The sequence below is a fragment of the Panthera leo genome, chromosome B4, assembly GCF_018350215.1.
Source record: "Panthera leo isolate Ple1 chromosome B4, P.leo_Ple1_pat1.1, whole genome shotgun sequence".
NCBI classification, from domain to species: Eukaryota; Metazoa; Chordata; class Mammalia; order Carnivora; family Felidae; genus Panthera; species Panthera leo.
Genome location: NC_056685.1, coordinates 99166361 through 99189080, shown reverse-complemented (window position 1 = coordinate 99189080; position 22720 = coordinate 99166361). Strand labels below are relative to the sequence as shown.

General features: G+C 43.4%; 1 protein-coding gene across 1 annotated transcript; it reads left to right on the top strand.

Moving 5' to 3' along the window:
* The first annotated feature begins 8226 nt into the window (after nt 1-8226).
* PHLDA1 (pleckstrin homology like domain family A member 1) lies at nt 8227-12158 on the top strand. Its single transcript, XM_042947204.1, has 2 exons — nt 8227-9763; nt 10215-12158. Exon 1 carries the CDS (start codon nt 8583-8585, stop codon nt 9735-9737), a length of 1155 nt encoding a protein of 384 aa, XP_042803138.1. The 5' UTR covers nt 8227-8582; the 3' UTR covers nt 9738-9763; nt 10215-12158.
* Nucleotides 12159-22720: the final 10562 nt, after the last annotated feature.

Sequence of the window (22720 nt, the reverse complement as noted above, 5' to 3'; positions counted from 1 at the left end):
AACTAGGTGCGACTGTTTTTATAGCATCAATCTTAATCATTTTTGAAAGATCCAAAACCAAGATAATAGAAATAATGCTTTATTTGCTCTTTATACTTGATCGAGGATGGTTAAGTAACTTTAACAAGTTCTCACCATTGGGCTATTTTGGAGCCAGTAATTGATGTCCACTTGTTTGGCCTCTGTCTATGCTCCTACCCACACTGAGAAGCCTTCACTGGCTTCCTTGCAGATATTATGTGTGCACTAGTGGTTATGTAGCACTTTAATTAAGCTGGAGATTTCAAGATAGGTACTTTAGAGATTAATCCAGACTTAATTTTAAACAGCATTCAGATATGTACCTGGTCTGCATAGACATGTTGGCCAAACAACAAACCAAATGCGATGAGAGTTAAAAAGCGTTTTCTCCTAGGTGTAAACATAGACGCTGGGGCTGGTTTGGGAGCTTCATAGCTCTCAGGCTTCTGCTTTCCTGTCCTTGGCATATGGCTTCCATCTTTTTTGTTTGTTTTATTGTTTTATTGGCTGAAATGGCTGCTGAGGCTCTTATCCATCATGTCCAGGTTTCAGGCAAAAGTGGGGCTAAAGTAGGCAAAAGATTTTCGGCAGTTATCTTCAAAGAAGAGCCTGTGATTCCTGGTTTAGAGCTCCAGAGGGAGACTGGTAAATAGGGTAGACCTGGACATCTAGAGCCAAAGCTGAGTTTGTGAGGAATTGGGAGGAGGGAGGTTAAGATAGCCACATTGGTCACATACACTAAAGAGTTTCAGGTTTAAAAAAGGATTGTTTGATCATGTATATCCTGAGCACATGAGGCAAGTGACTACTACATAGGTAAATGGGCCCTGGTAAGGTTAAAATTTAGGAATACAGTCCAAAGAATTGAGTTCTGACCAGAGTCCTATACTTCATCTGAGGCTTTTCACTTGATCTCACATGATGCTTTCCTTGGAACTGGGTACACAAATGAGGTTGAGACAATGACTTTAGCAGAAGTGTAAATGGGATCTCATTAAAAAAAAACTTGACGATCTAGATTCTGACCTGTTAAAAACTCAAATGTAGTTTCTCATGTAGTTAGGAGTTGGGTAGCAATTTTGTTTTCCTCTAACAATGAGGTTTGCTTTTAGGTTTAATGGTAATGTGAAAGCTTGCCATAAAAAGATTTCTTGGGTTCTGTCTGGTAAAAGCACCTCCATTTTGGGGGGCTTGGCTACCCCACAGAATTCATTTCATCCCTTTCACTCACCTGTCTTCCATCGGTTATCCTGTCAATCCTGTCATCTGTGACACAACCTCTGCCCTCCAAGTCTTGGCCTATAGCCTGAGTTCCTCTTCTAAAGTAACCCTGCCATTTACAGCACTCAAGTTTATCATATCAGTTTTCCTTCATCCTTCAATTTTTGGAAAGCATTATCTATACTGTTCTTTTCCTCTAATGCCCAACAAAGGCCTTTGCTCATTTACTAAATGTGTTTTTTTAATGGATAATCGATAATGGTCAAATTGAATATTCTCTCAGACTATGTGCTGTGTTGTAATAGAAGACTGCAAAAGAAGGAGTCATCTTCGGAATCTAGTCCAAGTGACTATGAGATAAATATTTGAGTTGCGAACAAGAGCGTTTACCTCCTTTGAATAGAAGCAGACTTCGGAAAGGAGATTAGGTGCTAATGGAGGGCAGAGACTTGAATGCTATTCAGCTAGGGCAATGCTTAAAGTAAATTTAAAACAAGTTCACCAGAGCTCTCACTGTCAATCATTAGAGTACCCGATGCTTCCCTACTACCACCCTAAAGGCTAGAGTATCAATACTTTTGAGTAGTAGCAGTTTTCTGACAGTATTTACAGTACCCAAGCAAGTTTATCATATCCTCTTAGACTTCATTGGGCTACTTCCCTCTCTGCTCAGATTTAATATCTCCTACATTCTGGATTCGGGATAAAAAGGAGAGCTGGATCCCTGCTCCATGTCATCCACTCATATTTTCATTTGTCGCTTCAAAGCTAAAATTAATAAGTAAATTAGTCCTGAACTCAGTTATTTGTTGGACCTCGTCAATAGTGTCTTCAGCCTGCTTTCTCTATTTTGAATAATATATTTTCCACCAGATCTAACGTTTAGAGTCCTTTGGTGCCAGTGCTGTCAATCAGCACCATCACCAACCTCTAGCATGATCCATTGTGCTACTAGGTCCAATTAAAAAACACTCATTTGAGATGTTAGCTACTGATTAGAAGTAGAGGGGTCTGATTAGGAAGGAATCAACTCAGCCTAAAGAAATCTAAGATGTGGGATTTGAATTGGGCTTTGGAGAACAAAGGACTTGACAAGGTTGGAAAAGATTTGGTGAAGTAAGACGGCACGAGTAAGTGACGACCTAATGTAGGGTTGATTGGAAGCAAACTAAATTGTAAAGGCAGGTAGGACTTAGTCTGAGAAAGCCTGGCTTTCCATGCCAGGGTAAGGAGTTGGAATGTTCTATACAGTGGGAGGCAATTAAAAGTTTTCTATCATTCTAGGAATGGAACTAGTAGCAATGTAACATCAGGAATGGTATAGATTCAAGTGGTTAGGCTATTACGAGAGTAGATGAGAGGAAAAACCTGAATTGGGCTATTGGCAGAAAGGACAGAGACAGCTGATTGGCAATGTTTTAACCACAAATGGGTTGTAATAGTTTTTTAAAACCCTTGTGTATAGGGCACCAAACACCCTTTTCAAATTCCCACTTGTCCTAAGCTGTGTTATACAAATTGATCACTAGGAGGCATCAGTTCATCAACTAAGAAGCTGAAAAAGGTAGGTAGGCAGATGCACCCATGAAGTCTGGATAGTCCTGTATCTAATTGAGAATACTTAACATTTCCAACTGCATTTTGGAGATTAGAGTCTTCAATAAAGGATTTCTGCTGAGTAGTATCTTAAAATGAACTGAATGGCTAAAAAGTGTTAAATTACAGACAGTGTAAGACCTTCAGGTGTTAGAGTGACCAGACATTTTCATAGATCATTGAACTTTTAGCTATTTTTTGAAAGATACTTGAACTTTGCTGTATCCAAATCTTTAATCATTGCTGAGAGTCTACTGTGTGTTGCAAATTAGGAAGTTCATAGATTTTATAACCTTCTAATCACGTTGTAAGTGAAAGTAAGTAGTTTTTGTTATTAAAATTACCAAGTTCTGTTAAATGGCTTTAAGTCAATATTGATTAATGGACTTTTTTTTAAAAATTTTTTAAATGTTTATGTTTGAGAGACAGAGACAGAGTGTGAGCAGGGAAGGGGCAGAGAGAGAGGAAGACACAGTATCTGAAGCAGGCTCCAGGCTCCAAGCTGTCAGCACAGAGCCCAATGCGGGGCTTGAACCCACGAACTGTGAGATCATGACCTGAGCGAAGTCGGACACTTAACCAACTGAGCCACCCTGGTGCCCCTAATAGACTTTTAAACAAGTAGTTGGCTATATGCCAAATAGGAGAAACTGCTACAACTCAGTTCCATTATTTTTCCCTCTTTTTGATTACTCTTATTAGAAACCAGTAGGATGACAGTTTGTATAAATACCTCTCATAATGTTAAATTGCATGTTGCTCAGAAAAGTTTGTAGGACTTCTAGATAGCGCCTATAGAATATAAAAGCATGTAAGATCTAGAGAGAGGCCCAGTGTGTGTAGTAGTTATCCATTTTAAAAGATTATACCAAGTACATATTGGTATGGAAAGTTTTGGAAATTTTTCCATAAAGTCTTTTACAGTTTGAAAGCTTTTGAAGGGATGCATTATGAAAAACCCGTTACAAGCCTTTGAAGAGCTTGATTTTCCTTTTATATTTCTTTTTTAATGTTTTATTTATTTATTTATTTATCTATCTATTTATTTATTTAAGAGAGAGGGAGACAGAATCCGAAGCAGGCTCCAGGTTCTGAGCTATCAGCACAGAGCCCGATGCGGGGCTGGAACCCACGAACCATGAGATCACAACCTCAGCCAAAGTCAGACACTTAACCGACTGAGCCACCCAGGCACCCCTGATTTTCTTTTTAGGACAGATAGGGGCTTCTGATTCAGTTTAAATTGTACATATACTGAGCTCCTATTTGCCAAGAATTGTATGAGGTGATTGAGACACATTAAAACAATGATCCTTGCTCTATTGAAGAACTTACATTCTATAGGAAGGGGAACTGAAGTTATAGGCATAATAAATTATTCAGTAGATGTTAGGAGGTAATACATACTGCGGAGAAAATTAAGGGGAATGGGGTGGTGGCAATTTTAGAGTGATAGATAGGCCTCATTGAGATGATACTTGAGCAGACTTGGAGGAAGTGAGATGACCCTGACTGCTTTGTTGAAAACTATAAGACAGTAATGAAAGAAGTGGAGAGATACGGACAGAGTATATAGTTTGAAAGCCTAGTTGATGGAATTTCCTGACTAAATTTGTGGATTGAGTATCAATCCACATGAGTGAAGGATATACTACAAGGGAGGCACGCTTCTATATATTTGCAGTCCTGGGGCGAGACTGCAATGGAGACACAAATGGTTAAATACTTAAAAGCTTCATTGAATGAAAATATATTCAATGCACATATCTTGACAATTATATCTACATAAGCACCAGAAAAGCCAGGTCTGATTTATTAAAGTCCAGTGCCACAACATTACTTGAGAGTAGAGCGGATCCTCAGTCCTTCCTTCTCTTCCTATTCCTGTCTCTGAATTGTGTGGCAAGGGGCCTCCTACACATCTGTTTGGATATACTAGCCTGCATGTTCAAAATCTGTCCACCCCTTTTACACACCAGTGCACACACTGGTGATGTAATGCATTCTCCGCAATAGTTGAGGCCATTTAGGAAGGGTATTTGGGATCCTGAGTACCTGGAGTTGGTCTAAAATGAGTATGAACTCCAGATACGCATGTCATTTTGACTCGTCTAAAGCTCAGGGCTCTGGATAAGGGCCTCTCAACTTTTAAGGGCAATACTGCTTCAAGGGTTTCGGCCTGAGCCACTGTACTGGTGGAATTGCCATCAGCTGAGAAAAGGGCTGCAGGTAGAGCAGATCAGGGTGAGGAGACAAGTTTGGGAGGACATATATTTGAGTCCTTTACTAGACATCCAAATGATACTGTACAGAAGAGTAAAAACAAAAAAATTTCAATTTACAGTAGCCATGGCCTGAACATATCAAAACTGAAGGCTGTTAAAAATGAAACAAAACAGGGGCGCCTAGGTGGCTCGGTTGGTTGAGCGTCTGACTTCAGCCCAGGTCATGATCTCACGGTTCGAGAGTTTGAGCCCCGCATTGGGCTTTGTGCTGACAGCTCAGAGCCTGGAGCCTGCTTCTGATTCTGGGTCTCCCTCCCTCTCTGCCCCATCCCCACTCATGCTCTGTCTCTGTCTGTCTTAAAACATTAAAAAATTTTAAATGAAACAAAACAAACTATTAAACACACCATGGCTTTAACCCCAGATCCTTGCTGAATCAGTTCCATCCAGGAATTTGTTTTAACCAGTTGTATATAAACCTATGGTGGACTCCATCCTACCCAGAGATTTTTCTATTTTTTTTTTTTTTTTTATTAGCAAAAGCTCTGTGAACCCTACTTTCTATGGCCTAAAAATCCCCTTAGACTCTTCCTTCTAGTGAACTCTCGTGAATGTGTTCACCAGTATTTGTTCTCTTGCCTGGCATGTTAGTATTATTATTTTTGTTTAAGTGTGGTGGCCTTTGTTTTATTCTTTAGCAACAAGTAGTTGGATACAGATTGGGGAGTCTGGCATGTCACCGAAAATGATGAGACTGGTCGAGACCAATAAGTGAGTAGAGATAAGGAGAAGCAAGGACTGTGCTCTGGAGCATTCCAAGACTAAACGATGGGGGGAGAGGAGGAAGCTGCAGAGGATCCGGAGACAGTGACCAGGGAGGTAGAAGGGAAACTAGAGCAATGTCCTGGAAGCCAGGTGAAGAGCTATCCAAGAGGGGAAAACCAACTGGGTCAGGTGTTGCTGATGTACAACCTGATGTAGACAGTTTAAATCCGCCATTTCAAATTGGTTACCAAAGCAATGATTTCATTAGTGTGCTTTCTCAACTTTAGTAACTTGTAAGTGACAGTTGTAGAGTCTCATTATATCTATGGCTAAAGTTGCAGTATTTGGGTTACAGTTATTTCCTGTAATTTATTTCTGTATGTGTGTGTGAATTTATTTCATGGTCTTTTTAAAAAATGGCCAAGGGGGCCATTTTTGTGAATTGGTAGTGACTTTTTTTTTTTTTTTTTTAACGTTTATTTATTTTTGAGACAGAGAGAGACAGAGCATGAACGGGGGAGGGTCAGAGAGAGGGAGACACAGAATCTGAAACAGGCTCCGGGCTCTGAGCTGTCAGCACAGAGCCCGACGCGGGGCTTGAACTCACGGACCTCGAGATCATGACCTGAGCCGAAGTCGGCCGCTCAACCGACTGAGCCACCCAGGCGCCCCTGGTAGTGACTTTTGAAGTAAACTAAGAGCAAAGTTGTCACTGAGCTCCAAGATTCCTACACACTTGCGATTTCCAGTAATCGATGCACTGTGGTCAGAGAAGGCACATTGTACACTGACTAAATCATTGTGAAATACCCAGCTGGAAATGGAGTGGTAAAGTATCTGGTTAAAGTAAGTGCTTTTGAAAACCATGCTGGTTTTCAGACATTTTGAAGTAATTTAGAATGCATCTGCCCCATCCTGATTAGCTGCGTAAGGTTAGATAACACCAAACATCCCTTCTAAGAAAATGGCTTGCCACTTCAAGATTACATCTTAGTTTTTTACCCAAGGTTTGTATTGTATCATTTCTCCACATGAAACGTCTTCCTCAACTACACCTTCTCTCAGAGACTCTAAATTGCACACTATCCTTCCCAAATGAGCAGAAGAATGGCATTCTGTTAAAAAGATGAACAGCTGGTCATGTAGAAATTCCCTGGAATGTTCACTTGTCCTGCGAAGGCAAGCAGAGAAGCGAGCTGTGAGGTGCAGGGTTTGTCACTGGTACACGGAATTGTTCATTTTTAAACAATGTTACTAGAAATCTTTATATGATTCAAATACTTGCCTTTCTCCATTAACAATTGGAAGGCGCTGAGAACCTGCCAAATGCAATTCAGTGGGACTAAGGACGGTGCTGGAATTGTCTCATTTGCTAAGACACTGTTTCTTACGTTAAGATTCAGGACTCTCCCGTGTTTAAAAGTTATCCTGTGTTTTCAATTACCTTGGGATTCAGTTGGAAATTTTTCGCATGACATAAAGGATTTGACTCTTCCTCCCACAAGCTCATCTCTCATTTCTTCCCTTGTTGAATTCTTTGTTTCAGCCGTAGGAAACTAGCTGATGAGCTAACTCCTCCCATCTTTCTTGGGCACAAGGAGCAGTCTTTCCTCTTACTTTGGCCAACTCGGGTTTGTCCATTCTTCATTTCTTCGTGTTTCTTCTCTGTATCCTCAGGGTCGATTCACAGCTGGGTCTGTTTACTTAATGAATTTCCCCACCAAGAGGTTTGGTTTCGGTTTGTGCTCTATTTTGTTTTGTTTTCCAGAATTTCTATAGAATTTTTAAAAAATGAGTGTAGTAGGAGGGAGCTACGGGCGAGTACAGCATTACCTCCCCCAGGTCACAGATAAGTGAGATTGCAAAAACAGATCTGGCCCGTTAGGCGTTCCCAAAGAGAGACCCGTGGAAGCCAACCGGCTGTTTGGAGGGCTAAGCTGTGCCTTAAAGTGTGAGGTTTCTCAGCCCTGGACAGTCCCCGGATTTGTAACTGGAGTTGAGTTAATGTTGTGAGATGTTGCAGGCCCGTACGGATGGGTCAAGAAGGAATCCGGAGAGCTTGTGTCCCGGGTAAAGATTGGCTAGTGCCGGAGGTCCCGGGTCGAGAAAAGGAAGGCCAGACGTCCTGTGAAGTGAGTCCCCCTTCTCTAACCCTTCCAAACCGGACATACGTAGCGCTATGGCCTTGATCGCCCTCTCTGCTCCAAGAAGAGCTAGTTAACGACTGTGAGCAAATAGGAGTGTGAAGACAGCGTGTCCTCTGGGGCCTTTGTGCCCTGAGCTGTTTACGTAGGGTCCGGGGGACTCACACTTCCGCGGGACTCCGCGGCTCGCGAGCCTTACCCCCAGCCTCCTCCCTCGGACACTGGCTTTGCGAGATCTCCGGGCTCATCGCGAATGCCTGGGTTTGGTCCCCGAGGGCAGCGAGACAGCTCGGCATTCCAGGCACTGTCTGGTAGCCGTACCCACCCTCGCAGCCCTATGCTCATTTTCTGAGGCTGTTAGCACAGAGCCCCGCCGGCCGGGATAGGCGGGACGGCAGGATGGCCTCTCGGCGCCCTCTGGGTGTCGGCACTCGTCGCCGGGCAGCTGGGGCGCCCAGGGCCGTCGCCCTACGCACAGACGAGGAGTTTCCGGGGCTGGAGTCCCTGCAGCCAGCGCAGGGAACGAGCGCGGAAGAGAGTGGGCGGCGGGAGGCGGAGCAAGAGATGCGGGGGGCGTGGACGCGGCCCGCTTTGGAAAGGCCCCAAGTTAATGAGGCGTGCGCCGGCAGCAGAGCGCCTTTCCGAGCTGGGCTTTCCCCCGCGGTGCGGGCGCCAGGAGCCGCCTTTTCCGCTGGGTGTCACTCGGGGGTGGGGGGGATGGCCCATTCAAAAGCGCCGCGAGGGGGCCCGGCCAGTGCCTTTCAGTGAGCGCTCGCAAGAGGACGGCAGAGGCCCGGAGGCTCGCTGCTCCGGGACCTTGTGGCGCATCAGGACGCGGCTGCCCTCCTGCCCGGACCCCGAGCCGCCTCCGCCGCCGTCGCTCTGCTTCCTGCGCGTTAGCCTTCTCTGCGCGCTCCGGGCAGGCGGCCGCGGGAGCCGCTGGGGCGAGGACGGCGCGCGGCTGCTGCTGCTGCCCCCGGCCCGGGCGGCTGGAAGTAGAGAGGCCGAGCCGATCGGCGCCCCTCCCTATGCCGGGAGGATGTTGGAGAGCAGCGGCTGCAAAGCGCTGAAGGAGGGTGTGTTGGAGAAGCGCAGCGACGGGTTGCTGCAGCTCTGGAAGAAAAAGTGCTGCATCCTCACTGAGGAGGGGCTGCTGCTCATCCCGCCCAAGCAGCTCCAACACCAGCAGCAGCAGCAGCAGCAGCAGCAGCAACAGCCCGGGCAGGGGCCGGCCGAACCGTCCCAACCCGGAGGGCCCGCCGTGGCCAGCCTCGAGCCGCCGGTCAAGCTCAAGGAATTGCACTTTTCCAACATGAAGACCGTGGACTGCGTGGAGCGCAAGGGCAAGTATATGTACTTCACTGTGGTGATGGCCGAGGGCAAGGAGATCGACTTTCGGTGCCCGCAGGACCAGGGCTGGAACGCCGAGATCACGCTGCAGATGGTGCAGTACAAGAACCGTCAGGCTATCCTGGCGGTCAAGTCCACGCGGCAGAAGCAGCAGCACCTGGTCCAGCAGCAGCAGCCGCAGCCCCAACCCCAACCCCAGCCCCAGCCCCAGCCCCAGCCCCAGCCTCAGCCTCAGCCCCAGACACAATCTCAGCCGCAGCCCCAACCCAAGCCCCAGCCGCTCCACCCATATCCGCATCCGCACCCTCACCCGCACCCGCACCAACTACCGCACTCGCACCAACAACCGCTCTCACAACCGCTCTCGCAGCCGCACGGCCACCGGCTCCTCCGCAGCACCTCCAACTCTGCCTGAAGGGGGCAGCACCCGGGCCAGACAAGGTAAGGTCCCGGCAACGCGGGCTACTCAGGGCCTTTCCGAGGAGTAGGTCTTGTGCGGAGGAGTAGGAAGCCTAAGTCACGGGTTTGGCGCTTGGAGAGGAAAATGAGAAATTATTACTAGTTTCTGCAGATGTGGAAAGAAGGGAAGCAAGCTGGAGCCTGGAAAGGCCGGGCAGAGAGGGGAGGATGGGGAACTCGGGCCAGGCTGGGAGGCCTCGCGGACCGGCCTCCTCCCGACCCTGGCCCGCGCGGGGGTCCGTGGTGCGCTTCCCAGCCACGCCGCGGGCTCCCTCCGTCGCTTCCCACGTGCGCCGCTTCGCTGTGTCTGGGCACTCGAGGGAGAGACCCCGGTGTCTTTCCGAGCACGCTCTGTGCACCGGACTGGCCCGAAGAGAACTGGGTTGTGGAGGATTCTGAGCCACTTACTTCATTGCCTGTCATTTCTTTCCAGGTTTTGAGGACTTGAAGTGGGACGAACACCTGTCTATTGTCTTCACTTGAATCGAAAACAAAAGTCTCCCCGCCCTGCACGAGATCGAGTAGTTTGGACCTCACCCGACTGATAACTTGAGATTTCCTCTTAGTTTTCTGCATACTCTTCATCACAATGCAGGAGACGGTTTCAGTCCAGAAGGCTTTATTTATGAACCTTTGAAAGGCTCTTCCAGTATGGTGGACCTTCTAGGAGCGATGATGTACTGTAATTTTATTTTAATGTATTTTGATTTATGATTATTTATTAGTTTTTTTTAATGCTTGTTTTAAGACATTTCTGAATGTAGGCCGTTTTCCAAAAGAGAAACTTTTATTTTCAAAAACCTATTCCCTAGTAAGTTCTGATCCTGGAAAAGAAAAAAGTAGAAGGGCGGTGGAGGGGAAAACCATTAAGAACTCATTCGATATTCCTAGGCATTTTCAGAAGGTCTGACACTTTCATTGTTATGCCAGGTGGTTGAAATTAAACTCTGATATTACTTCATTTTTTTTTTTTGAGATTTTTTCTTTAGACATATATTTTCTGTAGAAGTTTAAGAAAGCTAAGTGTTCAAAATTGTGTAATTATGAAAATCTAACTGCTTTTCTAAAAGGAAATTCATAGTAGTGATATCTAATTCCAAATATTTAAACCATAACCCAAGGTGACAGCAGGATGAGCATATCTTGAATGTACGGTAGGGCTGGGTGTAATGTAGGAAAAGCTTTGCTTGTATCATCCGTTTGAAGGGCTTAGTAAGGAGATTTCCATGGTTTCTGAGTATGACTGCCTTAGGTGTTTCCTTTCAAAAAACACAGTGCGGGGGAAAGAAAACCATTCAGCTTGCTTAAGAGAACATTTGTGCTCTTATCCACACGAGAGATTACCCTTCTCGAAGATCTTCGCATGCTCTACTTGAACCACGTTTTCTGACCCTTTTACCCTAGGGTCTAGAAATACACCCTAGAATCTCATAGCTTAAAATACAGTTTGTAAATATTTCAAAGGACCAGGGGTCATTGCTTTTAGGTATTCATACTGAAAATAACGTTGATCAGAGAAACCCACTGTTTTACTTTTCATGGCTCTGTGAGAAATTTGAGGGTTCTATGTTTTGTAGTTAGGTTAGCTAAACTCAGAAATTGAAAAAGGAAGGACAGGATAAACACTGGATTTTCAGTGAGAAAACAACCCAGTCTTGTTTTAGCAGCCACTTGTTCAGGAGTCTGAGGGGCGGGGTGGCGGGGGGAGGATGCGCTTTTAAAGGTAGAACAAGCCCTCCTCTGTGTCAAATCAAAAGGATGGTCAGAATCCACAAGGGCAGATGCTACTTAAGCTTAAAAAGAGCATAGTTGATACCAAATCTTCCTGGGGCTGAAAATCACTTCCTATCTGCATGGCTTTACTGACAGTCTCTGTTTCCCATTACCTTTTCCGCAAAGTCTTGATCAGTATTTTTCCAGCACTCAAATTGGAATGGTCAGGATTAGGCGATTGCTATGTTATGTGGTCAAGAAATGAAAATAGAATTTTATGCTAGAGATGTCTTTATTCTCCTTCCATCTAGAAAGGAGTCTCAAGATCAGATTCCTGTTTAGCGCAATATTGAAATGATGAAACTTTGAGATCACAACCCGAATCTGAAAAGTTGTGGGGCAAGACTACAAGTCAGGCAAATGACAAGCAGAACTGAATTGGGCTCTCGCTTTCAGTGGCTAAGGCACGGTTGTGAAAATACGCTGTAAAGATTTTATATATACAGGATACAGGCAACTCAGACAGCAAATCTGAAGAGTTCTTAAGTGTGATTTGGCTTCTGAGAAACTACTGCTGTGCATTTTAGAGAATGCCTCTTTGTACTGTCATTTTAATACATGCAGATCATATAACCCCCAATTAAACCGCAGTTTTTTATGTCAAGTTTTGTGCTATAAAAATAGTAAAGTCCATACCAAATATTTTTAAAATTGAGATTCACGTAGGCTTTTAAAAGACATTTGTTACGTTGTTAGATTACATATAGGCCAGGTAGTATTGTTGAAAAAAAATCTGCCTGGGCTCCCTCCCGGCTGCTGCTGGAATCCTCTGGCACTCCCTCCCCTCCCCCACCACAGTGGCTATGGTTGTTAATGGGGCCACCAGAATCATGGTTCTTTATCTTGTCTTTCCACAGCCCTTATTCCTTGGTCTGCTGTGATATTTACATTGAGTTGGCCCTCTTAGTGGCTCTCTCGTCTGAACCCCTCTTAGCATTTACCTGTGAAACCTCAGAAATTAGGAAGGAGAGGAATAGGATGTTTTTTGTTGTTTGACACTTTGAAATGATTGTGGCTGAATAATTTTTTCAGAATAACAACAACAAAAAAAGCACGCTTACCAAAACAAAACACAAATGCAAATCACTTAATGTGATTTGCAGTGGCAGAATTCTACCATATTCTCTAAGAAAATGATACAAACCACTTAAGGTATTCTGAGGCCTGACAAATCACCTTCATGGGAAAAGGTAAAAATGATTCTTTCAATCCAAGACAAGGAAAGGGGAAGGGGCAGGTCCATAGAAGACGCACCCCTTAAATAAACACAATGTAAAAAGTTGGAAAAACTAAAAGGAATGTCCCCATCTGGAAACTGAACTTTTGTCCTTGAACTTGGGTTGACACCGAGGCCTTGTACACAGCGAGCTCAGTAACTATTTGTGGAGACAAATTAATGAAAGAAGGAAAAAATATGTAACTCCCAGTATCCAGGAGGTGGTTTCTCTTGCCTCACACAGTGCTTCCTTCACTTGCTTTCTTGTCCTTCCCCAAGAACAAGTAATACCAGGCAGGCTAAGCCTCATGACGAAGCTCCTTAGACATACTTTCTTAGCAGAAATGCACGTAGATCTATCTGCGTATGCCCTACAGGGAGTGCTGAGGTCAGGGAGTAAACGGTTATAAAGGACCCTTTCAAAATGAACATTTTCGTCATAGAGGAAGTTGGGATTCTCTCATCATGGCAGAAACCAAACTAACTGTATAATTTCACTTCACATGTTTTTTTTCCAATGGAGGTTTAAACAACAACAAAAAACTCAACCTCAACTCATTGCTTAAAGGAGATCCCTTTCCACGTAAACACCGTGAGGAAATCTGGCTTAAACCCAAAGGCCCGCTTTAACTCCTTCCTGCTCTGGTGTACTAATGCTGTATTTCTCTTACAGACCCCTCACTTTAAATCTGACGCTCCGCGAGCGTGTTGCCAGTGTGTGGGTGGGAGCACACTGCTTGTTTTCTGTTCCCCGGGGAAAGCGACTTGGTTTTAGCTTGGCTCCAATCATTTGCAGGCTGAGAAGAGGGTCTGAGGCTTGAGTGAAGCTGGAGCCAGCAATCCCATGGATCCCAGAGCTCTGTAGGTGAAACCAGGCCTGTGAACATCCCTTCTCTCTTCGTTGGGTCAAACTAATTTGCTTTTGCTTTACCAATAAACTGCCTTCAGCAGCAGAATCATATTTAAATTTGGGGATTACAGAGCTTGATATTGAGTATATCAGCGATTCTCCCGAGAGAAATATACCTGTTCACTTAAAGCAACCTAAGATGTATTAATTGTGGAATTCTGGTGAATGGGTTTTAGAGAACTGTTTTCTAAATTCTTGACACAATTCGAAGGGTGACTTTTTCATCTGCGGTGTTGAGCAGCCAATCTAGATTTACAGGAGATTGGATGACAAAGTGGTCTGTGACTTTGTTGGCAGGACATTTGCCGAATGGAGGATAGGAGCCAACAGGGTTTTCCTGCCAGGACATTATTGTCCAGTGAGGGCAGCGGAAGGGCTCTGGAAACATCCGCAGAAAAGCAGAAAAGCTGTGAGACCTTCCCCAGCCTGCTCTTCAGCCGACCTGTCGGTGATCAGTTAGGCTTTGAGGAAGATTTTAATAATAGGTGGTTCTTCGAGATCACTGTATTTATTTTGAGAAGAGGACGCGATGGTCCGTTACATGCCGCTGTCGATCTTAAAGTCTTAGAATATGCAGATGTCAGCTTCTGAAAACCAAGCATCACCAGGTACCAAATGCTTTAGAAAGTATCCCATTTGTGAACTCAATAGTGTGGTCATAGTTTGTATAAATATGTCTCAAATGATTTTGGAGAGATGTGATTTATTTTTCATATTTTCAAAATGCATTCCATTTCAAATAAAGTATCTATGGAGATGACCAATCTGTGCATCTTTTGGCGGCCTTACGTGGTGCATACAGTGTGGTCCCCCTAGGAGAAAAGTTCTAAAGGCCTTGGCTGTTATGAAGGCCATGGCCATTCTGGGAAGGAAAGGACCATTTTCAAGGTTGGGAATTCTTTTTGAAAAATTACCTGGGAGTTTTTAATAAAGAAGATAGTAATTCCCTAAGATCTTTTGATGAAACAACTAGCTTCCAGAATGCTAATGAATATGTGTTGGATTTTCCATAGCCCCCCGGAGGATGAGAAATGGTACCTAGTGATTAGCTTGAAGGCAATTTTCTCTGAAAATTCTATAGCTCCCTATAGAATTGGTTTTTGGTGTTTATTCTTTTAATGTTTAAAATTTTTTCTTGAGAGAGAGTGTGCAGGAACAGGGTGGGAGGGGCAGAGGGAGAGAGAGAGAGCGAGAGAGGAAAGAGAGAGGGAATGTTAAGCAGGCTCCATTCTCAGCATGGGACTCTATCCCGAGACCCTGGGATCATGACCTGAACTGAAATCAAAAGTTGGACACTCAGCCAACTGAGCCACCTGGGTGCACCCCTATAGAATTGTTGGGGCCTGTCTCAACAGTGAATTTGCACTGCAGTTCAACTCTCCCTCTGCCCAATCTTGTTTCCTTTGTTCCCTCACAGCTGAGGTTCCCAGGAACACTGACCCCCCTCCCCTTCTTCCCCCCAAAATCTCCTGCAATCAAATCTGAGAGTCTCAGAACCTATTTCTCAGGGAACCCCATCTATGACTATGTCTGTGCATGAAGATATATAGGAAGAATGTATGAATACACATATTTATATATGTATGTATATATATATATGTGTATTTATAAATGTATATACATAACATAATGGTTAGGCCTATACTTTAGAGTGGAAGCTCTCAACCTGGGGAGATTTCATTCCCCGGGAGACATTTGACAATATTTGGAGACATTTTTGGTTTTCACAACTGGTGGTTTTCCAGAACTGTTTTCAAAACGCTTTGGTTTTCACAACTGGTTGGGTATCAGTGTTCACAGTGCTCAGGACAGACCTTCACAACAAAGAATTATTTAGCTCAAAATGTCAATAGTGCCAAAGTTGAGAAACCATGCTTTAGAATCAGATCGTCTCGTTCTTATTAGTTGAGTCCCCTTTGGCAAGTAATTTATTTTAGCTTCAGTTTTCATGTGTAAAATGCAGACAATGATAGTACCTGTCTCGCAGAGTTGTGAACCCAATACTAGGTGGTTCACATAAAGGGCTATTGCTATTCCTGTCACAAAGTAAGCATTCAACAAATAAGCATAGTAACTGTCATCCTAATTATTATTATTTAAAGTCATATGGCAACATAGTATCCCATTGTTTTGATATATTATTTCATCAATTTTCCTACTGTCATCTAGTGAGTTCCTGTTTTCCTTTTTAAAGTTTATTTATTTATTTTGAGAAAGAGAGAGAGAGAGAGAGAGAGCACTTGCATGAGAGGGGGAGGAGCAGAGAGAAAGGGAGAAAGAATCCCAAGCAGGTTCCATGCTGTCAGTGCGGAGCCCGACTTGGGCCTCAACCCACGAACAATGAGATCATGACCTGAGCCATAATCAAGAGTCAGATGCTCAACCGATTGAGCCACCCAGGTGCCCCATTAGTTCCTGTTTGTTTGCTATTATCAATATTGCTGCAATAAATATCTTCACGTGTTCATCATATTGAAAAGAGCAAGGACGTGGATTCTAGTTCCGACTCTGCTCAGTCATGTGACATTAGGCAGCTCATTTCATCTCTCTGAGCCCTAGTCTGCTCATTTTAAGTCGGAATAGTAGCCCTGCCCTTGAGGAGATATTATGGACACACTATGAATTGTAAGTGAAATCTGCATGAGTTCGAGTCCCAGAGCCATCACTTAACCACTTTACTTACAGGAAAGTTTTATGCAAATGAAAACATTGTTACTATCTGGATACCATTTTAAGAGAGATTAGATACTATATTTATAATTTTGTTATACCTATAGATATTAAATATATATATATATATATATATATATATATATATATAATACACATATGTGTTTTCCAATCCAAATAATTTGGATTTAAGAAGTAGAAGGTTATTGCAACTAAAAAAAAAATAGCATCAAGTAATTCTTAGGTTTCTTTTTGTAGAATTTGAGCCAAATTTATACTTACATTAGAGTCAAAAGAATCATGTGAACATAATACTGAGACTATCCAGAATTATTGACAGAGGAAAACCTGAGGAATGAACTCACTGGCCATTGAACAGGTGTTATTACTTGCTTTGCTTCTTTTTCAGAACCTTGTTGGAAACTCTTGCCACATAGAAAGGCAAACAAGTGTCATGGTGTGAGTGTTCTAGATCCTGGGTCCTGAATGCCTACAAAGTGAGTCTGGGTCTCAAAGATGGCATAGGTGGGGGCCAGAGGACTTTGGAGATTTCAGGGATGTGGGTGGATTGGGGATGTAGGCAGGTCTTCTTGGTCTGAGAAGGGTTGTTTCGAATCTGACTTTAGTTTGAAGAGATCGTTAGCACCTGAGGACAGAGGGAGGTCCACTTTGTTACCTGATAGGTCACAATTAACTGCTCCGAGATAGAGTAGATGTGGAAGTGGCTTATTCCCTGCCAGGGCATTTACCTGAAGCAGTTGATGTTTGCTTAGACTCCAGAAATGAAAACTTGAAAAATAGTCCATGTGGTTATGTTGCATACTCTCAAAACCCTGCCAGAGTCATTTATAAGAGAGTGAGCAAACACGGACTGCCATCCCGTAGGGCCACACAGCCCGATGAATGAGTATTCGACTGTTGTGCAGAAAGAAACAGGAAATGACTCTTGAGGAGGCTCAACGTTTTAATTATGTCATTGTCCTCCGCTGGCTCTCGCCCGACGCTCATAGTTCACACAGGTCAGTTATTTTGCAATTATTTTGAACGTTGCTGTAGCAAATTCTACCAAGTAGTGCAGCTTGACTCCGTCAGGGCTGACTCATCACCTCAAAAGAGCAGACCGGCTTTGTGACTAATCACAGTCAAGGAAGCCAAACTTGTAACAGTTTTAGGTATATTCTCTTTCTAGTTTTTCACTGTTGAAGAAATGCTCATTTCTACAAAGCTTGGCTGCAGTTGTCAACGCATACCTACCTTTAAAGATCCTTCTAAGTAATTCCCATTATTTATGTGCACGTGTGTGTGTGTGTGTGTGTGTGTGTGTGTGTGTATGTGGTTCACTTTTCTTGCTGGTAACTTTCATGGCTAATGAAGGCAGGTCGGTCAGTTTTTTGTTGTGGAATGTGACATCTGAAACAGTACTGGGCAGACTTAACTTCCTCCAAGCTTTGAGGTTTAGCCTCACCCTGCCTGAACTCGTATTACAAAGCAGTGGTCTGTGGTAGAGACAGATCCCTCTGCAATTTCCTGTTGCCCTGTTCTAACACCACCACTGGAGGGAATGGCTAGGTCTCAGTAACTGTACCCTTAGTTTGTGACAACAAAGGAGACTCTTTTTTTTTTTTTAATGATTATTTTTGAGAGAGAGAGAGAGGGAGGGAGACAGAGACTGGGTGTAAGTTGGGGTGGGGCAGAGAAAGAGAGGGAGACACAGAATCTGAAGCAGGCTCCAAGCTGTGAGCTGTCAGCACAGAGCCCGATGCTGGGCTCGAACTCACCAACTGCGAGATCATGACCTGAGCAGAAGTTGGCTGCTTAACTGACTGAACCACCCAGGCGCCCCAACAAAGGAGACTCTTAAGGTCGATATCAATATATGAGTTGTGTGAGAGTGAATGTGATCCTTCTACAAGGCAGAGGCTCACTATTCAATAATTGTAAATATTGCCAGAAGTTCTAGTTCGATCCTGATGCCTAGAAAAAGTGCCCGGCAGCTACTGGAAGCTGCATGGCTGTCTCAATAGCTAGTGGACCCTCCTTTGTATTTGCCTTCTATACAGTGGTAGGCAATAATACCTCTCCTAGAGGAGAGGTGAGTTTGACACCAGGGGGGAAAATGGAATTTTAGGAGTTTAGACAGAGTCTCCTTAATCTTTCCCTTTTTTGCAGATGAAAAAATGAAGCTAAGAGGGGTCAATGGCCTGCCCACGGTCACACAGCCAGTTAAAGTCAATGTCAGATTAGAATCCAGTTCCCTGATGTTTTTTTTTGTTTTGTTTTTTGTTTTTTTTTTTTGAGGGGCAATGAGAGAGAGAGGGGAAAGGGAACAGAGAGAGATGCCAGGCTCGAGCTCACCAACTGTGAGATCATGACCTGAGTTTAACCACTGAGCCACCCAGGCACCCAACTTCCCTGATTCTTAATTAATGCTTTTCCCACTGTACCACTACTTTGTGAGGTATGGAAGATAATTTATGTAAATTCAAGGTGTTGTCCTTCTTGTGGATCGTCACTTGAAGAATTCAGACATCATATCTTTTCCCCCAAAAGTACACATTTTTGTTTAAATTACATAGACCATCTTAAGAAGTTTATAGATATTGAAAATAAACACTTAATTTAATTCCACAATTTTAAAAAGTGAGTTGTGACTTAAACCTTTCAAATATAATCCATATGGGTTAACAGAAACCTTAAGCAAGAGGAAAATTCACAAAAGGTATATCTACATAATATATTTTTATGTATATATTTAATTTATTGAAAATCATTTATTTAGACATTGGGTTAAAAAGCTATTTGGAATTTATTTTATCATACGACTTCTGAACTATTCATGGAATGTTTCCAGTATTACTAGTCACCCCTGAGGTCTTGAAATTATCTGCGAAGCTGAGAATGTTGAAGTGATTTGAATGTTTATACAGTTACTTGAGGAGGTAGCTGACTGGTTTTTCTAGCCTGGCCATGTAGGTGTCAGAAGCAGTACTCCCTGAAAAGTTTGCTGAGGGTGATGGATCCTTGGGCATCCGTGAAATCCTAATAGGTAGAATGGCAAGACTTGTCGCTGCCCTTTTAGGGAACTGGGTGAGTGTAATCCACATAGCCCCAAGTTCAATCATAAGTAAGAGTGTCTGACCTAACATAGGACATTCAATACCCAAACCAGATAACTTAGAGATTTCAGAATCCTACCTTTTAGTGAGAGGATTGGGGAGAGAAAAGAAGAGGGATCGTTAACAAGTATACTACTTCAGCATCCAGTAAAAAGGTTTTTGATTAAAAAGTTGTGTATGCACCCTGGGTGACGCCGTTATTTCCTCTTACATAAAATGACCTTTTAGAGGGCTTCATTCATAGCACTTGGCTCCCTCCCGGAGTCACAGAGCTTGTCACAAGGCAGCGGGCTGCCTGCTTGTCCTTCTGCAAGTGATGACTGGAAGGGCTTGATAGGAGGATGCTGACAGCCGCTCTCTGACAGCAGATTGTCAGCATTCTTGACCCGGGCACTTCAAGAGCCTGGGAAAACACTTTGATTTCAACGTGGCTTTTCAAAACAGTATCGAGTTGAACGGCGTGTCTGTGTCAAATCGGTCCGCAGAGTAGTTTTTGCAGGATCAGCTGGTCCTTGGTGCCCCCAAACAAATTTATGGTGATGCCAGTGTCATAATCAGGGTATTGGCTTATTTGTATGCGTTTAACTTGACACAGAAAATCAGTATTCTTACTTCAAAGTTATTGCATGGAAGCTAACATGCAGAAAAGGCACAAGAGACAAAGAATGTGTCTGAATTAGAAATATGGAAAGAGCCAGGTGTGGAATGGAGGGCTGTGAATTGTAAGGGTGGACGCAGGCATGCCTGGGGAGTGAGGAGATCTTGCAAGAAAATGGACGGGGAAGGAAGATATTTTTCTAAAGCCTTCCTCAATTCATGCTTTCCTCAAGTATCATGAATATTTCCCTCTTACTCAGGATGTAAAGTTCCTACGGACCCTTAAGGGTTTGGTTTGTTTCTAACAAGTGATTATGAACCTCATTTTTGAAAAATAGAGTTTATTTTGGAGGAAAAAGGAAATGAATTAAGCCTCCTTCTCTCTTTTGAAAACTGTTTCTTCTCTACATAAGTCTCCGAAAACGGACGTAAATACAGAAGAAAGGGAAACTTCTGTGAGTTTTCTATAGGCTCAAATCTTTTAAGAAACATCTTCTGTAATTAGGCTTGAGTTTGGAAAGCTGACATTCATTATACTAAACTACAGGAAGGGGTGAAGGCAATCATACTTTCTCCCACGGGACTGATATCAGCAGTTGACTCAGACAAGGTACATAAAAGGCTTAGCCTCATGCCAAGTTCATAGTTAGTGCTCAATAAACAATAGCTACAATAACAGTGAGATTGCTAGACATGGGTGAAGGGGCGTGGCAGATGGTTTTGGGGTCCAACAGGCAGACTTGCCATGATTTTTTGCACATTTTTTTGGTAAATAAAGATAATGTTTTGTTAACAACACACCTCAACGAAACCGGTAGCTAATTCACATGTAAAGAAGACAATACATACTTTAAAACGAGAATTAGGAAATACAGACACCTATATAAAAATTGGACCTTTTGCTCCAGGTTTTGTTATCAATGATTGATAAGCTGGATTCTCCTCAGCTGATTTAGCTAAAAAATAAACTGAAGTAGAAGATGGCTTTAAGAAAATTTGCGTGCAGGGCCTAGCTGGCAGGCCTATGGGGGATACAAACGGAAATATAATATAAGGTTTGCTCTCAAGGAAACTGCATCTGAAGCACGGGGAAGATAAGACAATGCGATTGGTGGTCTAGTACTAATCATAGTTAATGGAGCATTAGTAATAGCAGTAGCAGCAACTAACATTTACTGGGTAATTACTAAATGTCAGGCCCGACACTACATGCTTTATATGAATTATCTTATTTATTTAGCATAAAGGTCTTTGATGTAGATACTTCGATCAGCATTAGATTTGACTGTATACAAGTGTCTCTAAATAAGCACATTAAGATTTAAAGATTCACTTCTCCTTTATATAAAAGAAATCTGGAGGTGGGAGGTTGGGGCTGGTATAGTGATTTCTTGACCATCATGGAACCAGGCTCCTTTTTCTTTCTCTTCCACCACCCAGTTGGTAGAGGGCTTAAATCCTCATGATCCAAGACGGTTGCTGAAGTTCCAGACACATTATTTGAGTTCTAGGCAAGAAGAGAAATGGGGAGCAGATCAAAAGGAACACCTTCCAGATAAGTATTTCTTTTTAGAGAAATTTTGGAATCCCCATATGACGACTTTCACTTACATCTTATTTTCCATCCAAAGTTGCAAGGAAGGCCACAAATGTATTCATTCAAGGCACACTGCCATCCCCACTAAAGTTCTTTCAGCAAAGAAGAGGGTAAAGAATGATTTTGGGGAGGAGAACTAGCAGTTTCAACCATGGTTCTTCTTTTTTTTTTTTTTTTAAGTTTATTTATTTACTTTGAGAGAGAGAAAGAGAGAGAGAGAGAGAGAGCCAGGGAGGGGCAGAGAGAGAGTTAGAAAGAGAATCCTAAGCAGGCTCTGCACTACCTTGAAGCCCGATGGGGGTCTCAGTGCCACGAATTGTGAAATCATGACCTGAGCCGAAATCAAGAGTTGGACACTTACCCAATTGAGTCACCCAGATGCCTTCTCAGCCATGGTTCTTATCACCCTCCAGTTAGTAGTTGAGAAACTGAGGATTAAGAGTTGAAGACATTTGCCAGCAAAGAGTGGGACCAAGATTGTCATTCAAGCATCTAACTCTATTGTCTTTGTGTTTAAGCCCTATGAAAACCACGCTCATGTGCTGTACTGCCATGAAAATATAAGCCAGATCTCTGGCAGACAGGGGTGGGTGGGGAGGGTGTTGCTTAGAGACATCAACATGTAGTCTTTCACGTATTGCTACAATTCCTTCTAAGATCTTACATTTTTCTTTCAAATATGGTAGTGTTGTAATGATGTTTAATTGGTTCTTTTTTACATTTGATTTTTAAAACAAATGTAGTCACTTTCCATGCCTTCGTGTCAGAGTCCTAGAGACATAAGAGAGATACAAGAAAGATCTAAGTTTCTCAGAGGAGTCTGGAGCTCTAAAGAATGGTGCTTGGTTGGGGCGCCTGGGTGGCTCAGTCGGTTAAGCAGCTGACTTCGGCTCAGGTCATGATCTTGCAGTCCGTGGGTTCAAGCCCCGCGTCGGGCTCTGTGCTGACAGCTGAGTGCCTGGAGCCTGTTTCAGATTCTGTGTCTCCCTCTCTCTGACCCTCCCCCGTTCATGCTCTGTCTCTCTCTGTCTCAAAAATAAATAAACGTTAAAAAAAAAAA